Here is a 13417-nt window from a genome sequence, read left to right on the forward strand (position 1 = left end):
ATTAAACTTGACTATGTATGTGCTTGATATTTTTAAAAATAGTGAAAATGTCATTATCTCTAAGGGATGCTTCTTTGTACGTGTGACTATGTGTTGTAACAAAAAGTGAAGGTGGGGAAAAATCAAATCAAATTATCATTTAATAAAGAAGACTTCAGTTTCATCAGAACCTCGTGCCAAATTACATACATAGTTATGAAGTTGAAGAGATCTTGAAATATTATTTATACATAAATTTAATACTAAATATACGAAAAAATTGCAATAATAATATTTACTCTGATTTTTGTGGAATATTATCCTTTTATTTATCCAAATAATATTACATTTATTTAAAAAAAATAATTATTTTTCTGTTTGATGATTTTGTTGTGAGAACTTAGTGTTTATATGTTTAGAGATATTTATTAAAGAGAAAGGTGATTTATCAAATAAACTAATTTATATTTAAGAAAAGGACTTCGATTCTCTTTTTTAGAATTACACTCTTTATTTATGTAAATCTTGAAAGATATAAAACTATTTAAATATCAACATATATAGTTTTGGTGAAAATTTAGGTACAGTCGAGTCGATATGGTTTGACTGATTTGACTAAATTTTCATCTAACAGCTATCGGCTATCAACTTTACGTGAAGTCGACTGCACCTGAGTTTCCACCTATAGTTTTAGAATAGAAAGAAAATTAATTAATTTGAATTTTTCAACAAATTATGTAATACGAATAAGACAATGATTAAGGTATCTAGCAGATAGGACAAGTGCTTCGGCTACTTTAGTAAACTCACAGCAATTTGTGGTCTTTTAAGTATTCAATAAATATTAAATAATGGTTTTGCAAATGGAAGAACCGAAAGTTGTGTTGACTCATCCACTTTATTTATAATTTTATATGACTTTAAAGTCTGCTAGTTGTTCCAAAATTATTGCTATCAACAACTTACATGGTTTAAGTTTGTTCTAGAAATTAGTTATTAATAAATAAATATTATTTTAATGATTACAGCACATAAATTTAGTTTGAAAACAAAAACACATAAAAATGATAAAAATTATCAACAAATACACATCCAAATCAATTTTGGATTAGGCAACGTTACCAATGTGATAAAAATTCTACGATAACAATAACGATGATAACGATAATGACGATACGTATAAAAAGAAGACGACGATGACTATAACGATAATGATCATGATGATGAAGACGATGGAGGAGAAGGAGGAAAATGAAAGAGGAGAAGAATTTTCAATGAGAAAAGGAGGAGGAGGAGGTGGTGATGGTGACAACGATAATGAAAGAGAAAAATAACTAAAAGGAAGGAGAAAAAAAAGAAGACGAAATATCAAGAGTGACGGAAAACGTGCGCACGTGAGTTTAAATGACTTGGTTCTTGTACTTAGAGATTTATTCATTTATTCTTTTAATTATGAATACCTTCAATTTGCAAAAAAATATTCAATTAATCCTATCATTTTTTACACTAAAAAATATCTAATTATAAAATTAAAAATAGTCTAAAAATTCAATTGAAAAAAAAAATATAAAGATTTAATTAAAATTTTATAAAATTATAAAAATCAACAGAGTAATTAAACCAATTCTTAAATCTCATTTCAATCTTAACTGAAATTTAAATCTGGTATAGTTTTCTAAAAAGCAACCTAATGTGCCATCTGATCTTTAGACCTCAGCTGCAAGTTAAAATTTGAATGCATGTTATTAGTTAGAATTTGAATTGGTCCTAACTATTTTTCAATCCAACAGATCAAGAATTAATTTATCATGTATTTGAAAATAAATTATTACATACACAAAAAAAATTTAAATATCAATATTTATTTAAATAGACTAGTGAACTAACCATTAAAATAATTAGACCAATCTAAGTTGGCTTACTCCTAAAATTTGTAATTGGTCATCAACCACTTAGAACTACTTGAGTAATATTTGGGCCAGTAACAGCATTTTTTTTTTGGGTCTTGAGGAGGGAAGATATAGGCTTTAGTTTCCTGTTCCTCCAAAAAAAGTATTTGTAACATTTTGAGTTGGTAAAAGCCTATTAAATAACCTATACCAAAAAAGAAAACCTATGTATACCAAATAAAATAAAAAGAAAAAAACCATATACCAGAAGGAAAAAAAAAAAGCCTATTAAACAACTAATGTGGGTCTATCAAGTGATTCACTCCTTGATCAACTTGAATAAATGTCATTAATTTAAATTTTATTTTATATATACAGTAATTTATTAATTATAATAAATCTTTAAATAAAACTAAAATTTATAACAGATTAATCATTATTCAATCAAATTAAGAGATACAATTAAAATTTAAAACAGAAAAGCCCTGTTAACTTTTTAGTGAAATAATTGAATCAAATTCAACAATAACTTGAATCCTCCATAATGCTTGCCTGAGTCAAAGTATACAATCCACTCTCTTCCCCATAAAAAAGTCAACGCATAATTAGACCATATGATCCACGTGTAACCATTGACAATATAAAACCACACAATAAAAACACATCAACCTCACTCAAATACAGCAAGCCACTCTTAACACTTCTCAATAGTAATAATCTAAAACACCAAAGTAAAAAAAAAAAAAATTTATATCCAAAATAAATAATGTTGTGTGAAAAGGATAAAGGTATCTAAAGTCACAATCTTTCCCTCTATATATATTATTCTAAAGTGCTTACTTTCATTCCTAATTGAATAGGCCATACATACCCTCATGTAGTAAACACTAAACAATATATATAATATGGGAAAAATTTCAAGTGTATCGAGGAACACTGGTGTTCCAGTTGTTTTAACTGTTGATTTTAATTAATATATATTATATATATTTTTTATAATTTAGATCAATAGTTAAAACAACTGGAATACCGGTATTCTCGGTATACTTAAAACTTTCCTATAATATGTTAATATCATCACATGCACCCTATGGAAGAAAAGAAGCCTTATATAAATAAACAACCAATATGAATATATATATTCCAAAATGATAATAGATTAATCTAGAAAGGAATCAGATTCCAAAGGTTACAAAGAAAGGTTATTGATGATGGTTCCTTAGAAGGCCTCTTGGATTGCTCAAAAAGCTACACACAACAATGTTCCTACAAAGAAAGCAAAACTATATAAAAATTAAACCAAATTAATGTGCAACTTTTTTTTAGTATTATTATTTTAATACCCTTTGATAGTAGCATAAGAAGGATCAAGATCAAGGTTAATTCAACTATTTGCTAAGTCTTGTTTCCAATATAGTTTTCATCATAGGAAAAAAAAACATCTAACCCAAGAACTACTAAATCTCCTACATCATTTGTTCATAGATTATTATGGAAAACACAACATTGAAAGCAGAGAATCTTAAACCTGTTCTTCTCAAAGCTGGTGTTCCTTTAGCTGTGTCCATGGCTGGTGTCATCTATGCATGGATCATGGCAAAGAAAATCAACAACAAAGCCGGAATCACGGAATCCGAAGAAGATTCCGGTATGCATGAGGAATGTTCTCATAGCTTTTCTTCTATGGAAGATGAAGAAGAAGAAAAACAACATGGTACCACAATTGGTAGCCATATTAGTGTTCCTTCTGAGAAATTGGTGATCCATGAAAATCATTGTTTTGAACAAGATATTATTAGTGGTTTAAGAAGCAGGATTGAAGGTTTGCAAATGAGAGAATTGGCATTGAGTTTGCAATTTGATAGGTATTTTACAATCTAAAAATACTTCTTTTTTTTTTTAACTTGTAACTAATTTTTAAATTTGTCCAAATCATAATATTATTTATGTAATATATTATACTCTATTCTCAATTTATATTTTTTTAATTATTTAATATTGGTATTTGTGACAGGTATTGTGACATGAAAGAGCAAGAATCTTTGTTGGTAGAAATCAAGAACTTGTTATGGTTAGAGAGCGCGCGAGTCGAGTTCTTAGACAAGGAGATTTCATTTCTGGAGGCAGAGAACATGAGATTGGAGAATTTTATGGATCAATACCTTAAAATTCTTGAGCAAATTGAGAAATGGAGATCAGAGAACAGAATACTAAAAGAAAAAGTTGAAAAGTTGAAGAAGAGATCAAATTCGCAACGAAGACTAATTAAGGAGCAAAGTGTGAAGATAAGAGCAGAGGAAACAGAGATTCTGAGGAGCCATGAGACATTGCAAAGAAGTGTTTGTGTGATGAATAAGTTGGAGGATGAAATGAGAGAGATGCAAAGGGTTTTGGATGAGTTGCAATTTGAGAAGAATGAACTTCTAAAGAAGCTTCATTCACAAGAAAAAGCATATGCAACTAAGGTACATATATAATATAAGTTGAAATGTTGAATATAAAATTGAATTCACTTAAATATTAGCAAGATTTTTCACCAACTATGGTAAGGTAAGAATAAATATAAGGAACTAATTTTAAATTAATTAATATTAATTAATTTTTTATTGTAATTTTTTTTANNCTTCATATTTTAGAAATTTTGGATTTTAGAATTTAAATTTAAGATAAAAAATAATTTAAAAATAAAAAATTAACTGAAAAAAATTAACTTCCTAATTAGACTCATGAGTTAATAGCAAAGTGTAAGGTATTAGATTCAAATTTTATTGTCATTGATGTTAGAAAATAATTTTTTTTTAAAAGAAGTTTAACATCAAAATACTAACATTGTCAAGGGATTTTGCTTTGTGAGAAATTAAATGTGGGTTCTTATATTTTATCTCTCAATTTCTAAAAGAAAATCCACTTGTAAATTCTTTTCACCTTTTAAAAAACTATTTGCTAGAAAATGTGCACTATACAAATAAAATAAAATAAGTACAAGGTTATTATTTTTATTTGCAGATTAAAGAAGGATTTGTAAGCAAGGAAGATTACAACAAGATTCTCAATGAATTGGAGCAAATCAAGAAGGAACGTGCAGCTGAAATTGAAGAACTTAATCAATTGCGTTTGTCTAATAATTCTTGCTTATTAAACCATGAACAAGAACAAGAACAAGAACATGATCATTATAAGGTGCTAGAATTTGAAGAAAAGAGTGCAATCATGCATTATGAATCAGACCATGAATTGCATCATTCTTTTATGGAGCATTGTAACAATAATATCCCTTCTTGCTTTGGTTCAACACAAAGTGATAATCATCATCATCATGATCATGGTTTCTCAAGAAGGAAAAGATTGATAAGAAGGCTTAGAAGGTGGGTGGAAGGAAGTGATGAAAAGGTTGTTAGAGTGAAACCTATGAATTCTGATCCTCATCATGTTCCTAATTCAAGGAAGTCTTGCTCCTCAATCTAGTTTTAAATATTATTGTATCAAATTCTCTTGTGTTTTCATTTATAGTTTCACATTTGGATTATTGTATTTTTTTTTATGACAAACAAATAATTTATGTTTTATATTATATCTTATATCTCATAGTAGAGGAGAAAATGAATTGCTTCATTATATCATTAATAACTATGAAGCACAAAAATTTTGCTAAATTGTCATGTAGGACACATTTTTTAAATAATATTTGTCTAATATTATTTCATACGTGTGTCTTTTGTATTAAATTGTATCTAAAAAATATTTTATATTTTATATACATGCAAGTGTGTCCGCATACTCCATTTAGTATCATTTAAAAAAAAAATCAATTAGTTAAAAAAAAAGGCTTACATTTTTTTAAATAAATAAAGAAAAAAAAGTGTCACTATTGTATTTAGTCATGTTCTATGATTTCCAAGTGTTCCAAAATTGTGGTTGGAATTAGCCACATTATCCACTGTCTCTATATTTTTTTTTTCTCTAACCAAACTAAACAAAAGAAGCAACTCAAGCAAGAGATTCTGGTCTCACATTTCATTTTGAAAAAGTTTCAACTAAACTGAAAAACATCATCAATTGGATCATGCAACTCTCTTTGTTCCTCCATCATCACCACCACCCTATGCTCCTCCATAATTATTGCCCTCTTAACTCTCTTCACTTCACAAGTAAACTAAACTAATCTCTCTCTCTCTAATTCTATTTTGTTTTTGCTAATCAGTTAATTAATAATATTTGTTGAATCCATACATAGGGACACAAACAAGACTTTACAATAGGAATTCATATAAGGTACTACCATGCAATTGTTCATATTCTTCTTCTTCTTCCAACAAAGCTGATAGTTTTACTTCAAAGATTGATGAAGGAAGAAGGGCATTGCTCAGTTGTCTCCTCATCACCACTTGTTAGTTCAGAAATTCCTAATCTGCATGCATTCATGTTCCATCTTTAATTATGTATTATAATAATAATTAATAATAGTTTCAGTTAGTGGAGTGTATGCATGTGATGATGCTGAAGCTGTTAGCACAAGTAGAAGAGCTGTATGTGTTAATCTTTCACTTAATTGTTTGTTTACCATCTTAATTATGTATTTAAAGTTGAACAAGCTAAGTAATAATCCAATTACTGATTGAAATTGTTTTTTTCAGCTAAGAGGAGCAAAAATTCCAGAAAGTGATTTTACAACCCTACCTAATGGCTTGAAGTAAGTACTATTTATTAATTGCAACAATAATAACTTGTATCACAATTTCAATTTTCAAAGTATGAAATGCAGTATATGTTTATCTTATTAAATATGAAACTGTCGGAGTGCTTTTGGTTTGTGTTTTTATTTCCGTGTATTCTCTTTCAGGATTTTGCGAAGGAAAAAGAAAAAACAATATAAACTGTTATTTTTCCTTCACAGAATACTAAAAAAAGAAGACACTGAGAATAAAAATGCAAAGGAGAGGCACTCTTATTTTCTTTGCTAGTAAACATTCCACAGAATTTTGGCTTTCATTATACTCCAAGAAGAATAGAAATTAATATGGACATGGAAATTTTGAAATGCTGCTGCATTGTGTCAAAGATTTATGTCTGATTTAGTGAAGAGTTTTATATGATCTTCAAAGCTAGTTTATAGCACTGAGTGATGAACTCTAACATCTTCAGGTACTATGATTTGAAGGTTGGGCAAGGAGCCGAGGCTGTAAAAGGATCTCGTGTCGCGGTACGGTCTGCTAGAACACCTTTCATATTATTAACTTTTTAGGGGGTGTGTGGTTTGCAGAATGTTTTCACATTCCTGAGAATGATTGAATCTATAATGCATACATACCCTGATTTTCATTTCCAAATTTTTTGAAGTCAATTAAATTAACTATTACTAAGAATTCAGAAATAATGAGATTGTAATGTTTTTGTAGGTTCACTATGTTGCTAAGTGGAGAGGTATCACATTTATGACTAGTAGACAAGGAATGGGAGTTGGAGGAGGAACGGTATGATCCAAAGTTAACTTAGCCAAATTTCAAATAATTATGTGGGAAAAGATTATATTTGAAGATATAATCACATTTATGGTTAAATATTGCAGCCCTATGGATTTGATGTAGGAGAATCCGAGAGGGGAAATGTTCTCAAAGGGTTGGATTTAGGTGTACAAGGCATGAGAGTGGGAGGCCAGGTGAGAACACATTTTGGGTTGAATTATAATCTGCATGAAGCAATAATTAAGATAGTATTTATTTTTCCCCTGCAGAGATTACTAATTGTTCCTCCAGAACTTGCCTATGGAAAGAAGGGAGTCCAAGAAATACCTCCAAATGCAACAATAGAGGTGAATCATTCTGATATCTTGATTCCGAAATGGTCAAGAAAACATTGCTTCTGTTTTTTTTTTATTTATTTGTTTGTTATCTTTTTTCTATATGCTCTTATTAAGGTGGATTTATCTCACTATCCAATTTTATTGTTTGCTAATTTCTAATTTCAGTTGGATGTTGAACTGCTTTCAATCAAACAAAGTCCATTCGGGTAAATAACAGTGCTAAAAATATTCTCTACTTATATTATTTGTACTCCATTATTCTTGTTAATTTCGGTGATTTTATTTTGAGCAGGACTGCGGTAAAGATCGTTGAAGGTTAATGCCATGAGTAATTATCAAAGTATAAGTTAGATAATTATATGATGAACAGAGAATTTCACCTTTTTTTTTCTTTCTGAATTTGCAAAAGAAATGGAAACCTTCTTGTATAGATTTACATTTTTTTCAAATAATTGGTACATGAAACCAAAAACTAATGGTTAATGATTTGAAATTGAAGGTATTACACTGTTTAACCTTATGTCAAGTTACTTTGTTTTTCACTATTGCTTTCTACTTCAAAATTTCATGTCAAATATATATCATATCATACACCAATCAAAATTTTGCTTCAAGTAACATTCACACAGTTCCTTCCAACAAATGTGAAAGCCATGACAGATAAACCAAGCGTAATTGCAATCTCTTGCTGCTATGGAAAGATCCTCCCATGTCTCTCATAACATCCAAATACACATGTAAAATGGAAACCTCTCCGGAAAGTGAATCGGCAACTGAGATTATCGGCGGTAACGGTAGCGTTTGAAATTGAAGTAAACGTGTAGAATTCCACGCTCAAAGGTGCACTTGAATCCCTTCTTATGAGAATACTCCCATTCCTTGTTAACAATGCGGAAAGCCTGCCAAGGAAGACAAAGGTGTAAAATTGTACAGAAAGCCTTAACAACACTAAGAACAGTAAGCAAGGTAGAGAGAATCGAAATTTTGCGTAAAATCAGAAAGTAAATTAAATACGTAAAATATGAAATCATAACAATCGTCTGACCTAGTAGAAATTTTTTAGAATCGATTGAGTTATTCAAAATCGTAATATCGAAAGATTCAAGAGTTCAATCAAAACTTTAGCTACTATGGAAGTAATAGGAAAGACTTACGATATCTTCGTATGGCGGCCCTGCATGGAATCTTATGATGCAAGTCTCACCATTGCTGCCATCCTTCTCAATAGTGTAGGTTGGGGCTTTTGTCTTGTCTACAAGATCAGGGTAGAAAATATTGAATTTATACCCTTGCACAATCTTTGGAGGTGGATTGTCATGATCATAGTGAGTCTGATTATATTTGTTCCACTCGTATCCAGTGTGAACGCGATTGAAATATTTCGGTTTCCTTGGCCGGTACTTGTCGTGCCACCAATAAACCTGCTCCAACATTTATCAATCAAGTCAGAAACATAAAAATATGAGAACATGAATAAGTATATAATTAATAGTTAACAAGTTACCTGTGAATCTAGATTCACTTCAGCACCAGAGCCAAACACTGCGTCTCCATCTTCCATAGCTCCCATAGCTTTCATGGCTTTCATCTCGAAGTTATCTTCAGATGGAGCAGGCTTTGACGCCATCGCTTCCTGAATACGTCTTTGCTGCTCTTCCAATACAGCCATACGTTTCCGCTCCTGTGAAAGTACAAGCATGATTTAGTTACTCTATCCCATACACAGATACGAGATCATCACTTAAAACAACGCTTAAAATGATTACCAATAGTGCCCTATCCTCTTCAGGATCAATGGCTTCCTCATCTTCATCACCGTGCAATAGTTCTGGTGAAAATGACCCGGGCTCATCTTCAACTTCATGTTCCTTTGCTCTAATGGGCTCTGGTGAAAATGATTCATCTGCGGATCGGTCTACAAAAGAGTATCAAGTAAATATCAACAGAAATTTGGGACAAAGGAAGCCTATAAATAGGGGATATGTTCTACAAACAATTAAAACATTGGCAAAAAGTTTATACCCTTGAGATCCTCAGTTTCTTCCTCAGATTTGAAAGCATGAGCATCTTCCACTTTATCCTCACCATCCAATGGTTGTTCAAGGAGTTGCAAATGCTTGCGCAACATTTTGGCATGAATTTCTTTCAAACAAGCCTGTATTTGCAGCAATTAATAATGGTGTTAAGCAAACCATTAATCAAAGGCACACAAGATAAACATAGGACAACAATATGATGAACACTACCTTGGCCTTGTATATATGGAGACGTTTTAAAACAGCCTCCCAATACTCAACCACCTTTGCAGTACCAGTACGCATCTCTGACTCAATATGAGCTTGTAAAGCTTCCAACTCTGCATGTGTCTTCCCCTCCAAAAGCTTCTTCACGTCCTCCTCAACACTAGCATGCAGACCCCTTTCTTCTGCAAGCAGCTCGGCTGGAGGTTCTTCTCCTCGCACCCTAGCTCGATCAAGTGCATCCTTTCTTCGTGCTTCAGCTAGCTCCCAATCACACACCAGAAGAAGTGCCTGTATACGCTAAACCAGTAAGTCTTCAACTTGAAGATAATATATTACAATTTTGGGGGGGGAATAAAAGGAACATGAATTAGGAAGAATTTATTGCATAACAACTACTCTTTGAACTGCAAAATAAACAAGCGGATCATTTGAAAATCAATGGTACTGATACCTCCCAATATTGTTCATGGGTGGGGGTGGCCCTGTCAAGGTCCAGATGCATTTTGATGTCATCACGAAGCTCTTCCATTTCTTTCACCGTCAAACCCTGCAGCATATATGTGAAGTCGTTATGTAGTACTATTGATATTTAAAGCTGGAAGCCTTCAGCAGAGAATTTAAAAGTTTGAGACATGCGATACATAGCAAGTTTATAACATTTAAAGGATAAGGAAACATGTGATTCTATGAAGCTAAATATTAACCTTGAAGACCATGTATGGTTCATTTATTTCTATATCCAAATCATCAGAGCCATTCAGCTGCTTGGTTAGAACATCAATTGGCTTGGCACGCCCTTCACGCAATCTAATCTCTGACCTAACCTTGCTTTGATCAAAATGAAACTGCAAATGCAATTATATTAATTATCAGATTGCCAATATTTTATCAAATTATCAAATAACAACAAAATGAAAAAAATAAAAGGAACTCAAGGACCCATACCTCCTCTTCTCTTTTTTCCCAGTCCTGGAACTCAGCTCTAGCACGTTCTCTAGCTAACAAAGCCTGTTTGAGACGGAATGTAAGTAGATGCCGAGAAAAACAACATACGTTATGGATTTTGCCACTAAAAGATACAAAAGTAAAAGACAACCAATAACATATTGTGAGGATATATTTACCATCTCTTCCTCATGTTGTGCTTTCTCAAGTGCCCTTTCCTCTCTTCTTTTTTTCACTTTTTCAATTTCAGCCTGCGTTATAATTTTTAACAAGAGTTTAGTAATGCTAATGATAGATAGTGGCCATGTCATTATATAACAAATTAATAAGCCTAGCAACAAAGAACAAAGTAACTTTAAGAAGCATATAAAATATCATTTACCATTGGAACGATTTTCAAAATCAGAACCCCAACCCCAGATATCATAAACACAAAAGCAGATATATCTTTTATATACATGCCAGGAAACATCATTCAATTTTCTTGAAAAGGAAGCAAATAATCATGTATGTAGCAGAACAAATTCAAGCAAAATTCATTTCCTACAGAGAAAACATAAGTATATCATATTCCAACTTACGAGATGCCTATAAAGATAATAGACTATTAATAGATTATAAGATCAGACTAGCAGTCCTTCTACAGGACATGTGTAGAGATGCATACTACATAAGTAAACTCTTACAATAAGTGCCACACTTAACCAGAAAACTTCCCTAAAAAGATAGCATTCCTAGGACAAGAAAATATCACTAAGACATCCGTAACCTTTTTATATAAGAAGTTTAACTCGTTTAAATCTCGGCCTGGATCCATTATTCCCCTCATTAAATAAAACTGTAACAATTTTGTTTTTGTTAAAAGTAAAAAAGAGAAAAAGGCAATATATAACAATGTTATGTGCCTTCGTCCAAACATATTAAAAACAAAATATCAACATATGCCAACTTGTGTGCCATGTAAATAAAATGTAGAACAAATTCATCATGTAGTAAAGTTTATGGGAAAGCAGATGCAAACATCATTACTCACCGTCAACTATATATCCAAATACATCACAGTCACAGAATCAGAATTTTTTTTGTAGTGGGCAGGGAAGAAAAAAACCATACCATCCTTTCTCTCTGTCTCTTTTTCTCAGCTTTAACTGAAAATGAATCAATAGGCACCCCATGAGAAACATCACGCTCAATCTTCTTACGCCATACAAACCTACAAATAGCAATTTTGTCAATTTGACAAATATATGCATCACTCAGCACTAATCCAATATTTGCTAGTGAGAAATTAAATAACCACCTCTAGGACATTTTTAAGCACGGAACTACCAACAGAGCAACCCAGTCCCCTCTCCAACCATATATATATATAAAGAAACTGCTTAAAACAGGAGGAATAGGAATAGAGGGAACTTACTTCTCATTAAGATTAGAGTCACCAAATGGATTCGAGTCATTTGAATACCCAGATACAGTATTAGTCTTTAATTTCTTAGCAACTTTCAAAGCCTAAGAACATATTCAAGAGGAAATTGCAACATCAACAGCCAAATTCTGTTTCCGAATAAAATAAAGAAATAAAATAGGCATGGAAAACCAAGACAAAACCTTTCTCTGGGCCTTTTTAGCCAGGTACTGTGCTATTTCCTCTTCAGTGATGTTCCTGGAGGATTTTTTCTTATTCCTGCTACCACCCCTATCAGCACTATCGTCACTGTCATCTTCATAGGAACTATCTGAGTCACGCCTGCTCTGCCTCCGTGATCGACTACTGCTGCTTACGTGACTGCTGCGACGACTGCTTCTCTGCCGCCTCTTGGAACCCCTCTCAGGGGATGAATCACGGCTGTCTGCATCATCTGAGCGTGAAGAAGGCGACTCTGATTCAGAATCATCTGATCTTCTAGACCTCCTTTCTTTCCTACTCTTACTACCCATTTTATTCTACTTCCTGTTCAGATAATTCAACCTAACCCAAAATAAAACACAAAAATTTGAAACAACTTAAATGATTTGCTTAAAATTCTTTGTTCCTAAAGTAGGGTATGCAATAATGGGCATCATTTATGGAAAAACACATCATGATTTGCTTAAACTTCTTTCTTTCATACTCTTACTACAGAATCCCGATTAAATTATACTTTTCAGCTCCGATTACCACTAACCTAAACTACAAAGAGCACAAAGTGGTTTCTGTGTAATCAAAGGTATGTAATAACTGATTCAACATGGAGAAACAAGTTGTTCACAACTAAATTACTGAAATAACAGGAATATGCATGATGACAGGGAACAATTTAAAAAGCAAATTCTGAATAGTATAGCTGCAGAAGAAAGAAGAACTTAAAATAATAGGGCATGCAACAATAAGCATAATCATGCAAAGGAAACAAGTTTCAGAACTAAATGAGAGAAAATCTGTTACAACTAACTTGTAACTACCTAGGGTTGTAGAGTTAATTAGGGCATCGTTGTTTCAGGAAGAACGAAGAAGCAACCATTATTATTTTCAATAATTAATAATAATAAAAAATTGATAGAAATACCTGGGCGAGAGGAGC

General features: G+C 31.9%; 3 protein-coding genes across 6 annotated transcripts; 2 read left to right on the forward strand and 1 right to left on the reverse strand.

The window, feature by feature from the left end:
• Positions 3182–5520, forward strand: LOC107628624. Its single transcript, XM_016331255.2, has 3 exons — positions 3182–3733; positions 3883–4333; positions 4875–5520. The coding sequence occupies exons 1-3, from the start codon at positions 3360–3362 to the stop codon at positions 5331–5333; spliced, it is 1284 nt and encodes a 427-aa protein (XP_016186741.1). The 5' UTR covers positions 3182–3359; the 3' UTR covers positions 5334–5520.
• LOC107626436 (peptidyl-prolyl cis-trans isomerase FKBP16-4, chloroplastic) lies at positions 5828–8184 on the forward strand. 4 transcript variants are annotated; one of them, XM_016329316.2, is made up of 11 exons: positions 5828–6016; positions 6103–6140; positions 6207–6255; positions 6333–6394; positions 6503–6558; positions 7011–7068; positions 7265–7339; positions 7435–7524; positions 7600–7677; positions 7834–7874; positions 7961–8184. In XM_016329316.2, exons 1-11 carry the CDS (start codon positions 5932–5934, stop codon positions 7986–7988), a joined length of 660 nt encoding a protein of 219 aa, XP_016184802.1. In that variant the 5' UTR covers positions 5828–5931; the 3' UTR covers positions 7989–8184. The 4 variants fall into 4 exon arrangements, with proteins under 4 accessions (XP_016184802.1, XP_016184803.1, XP_016184801.1 ...); XM_016329317.2 differs by having other exon boundaries at positions 6339–6394; XM_016329315.2 differs by having other exon boundaries at positions 5829–6016; positions 6103–6255; positions 6339–6394.
• LOC107626435 (cactin) lies at positions 8124–13417 on the reverse strand. Its single transcript, XM_016329313.2, has 14 exons — positions 13299–13417; positions 12465–12825; positions 12274–12365; positions 11970–12069; positions 11036–11107; positions 10857–10919; positions 10616–10756; positions 10363–10458; positions 9915–10199; positions 9691–9823; positions 9435–9583; positions 9173–9349; positions 8823–9089; positions 8124–8567 (listed from the first exon to the last, which is right to left on the reverse strand). Exons 2-14 carry the CDS (start codon positions 12792–12794, stop codon positions 8448–8450), a joined length of 2025 nt encoding a protein of 674 aa, XP_016184799.1. The 5' UTR covers positions 12795–12825; positions 13299–13417; the 3' UTR covers positions 8124–8447.

Source organism: Arachis ipaensis, chromosome B02 (genome assembly GCF_000816755.2).
Source record: "Arachis ipaensis cultivar K30076 chromosome B02, Araip1.1, whole genome shotgun sequence".
Taxonomy (NCBI): Eukaryota; Viridiplantae; Streptophyta; class Magnoliopsida; order Fabales; family Fabaceae; genus Arachis; species Arachis ipaensis.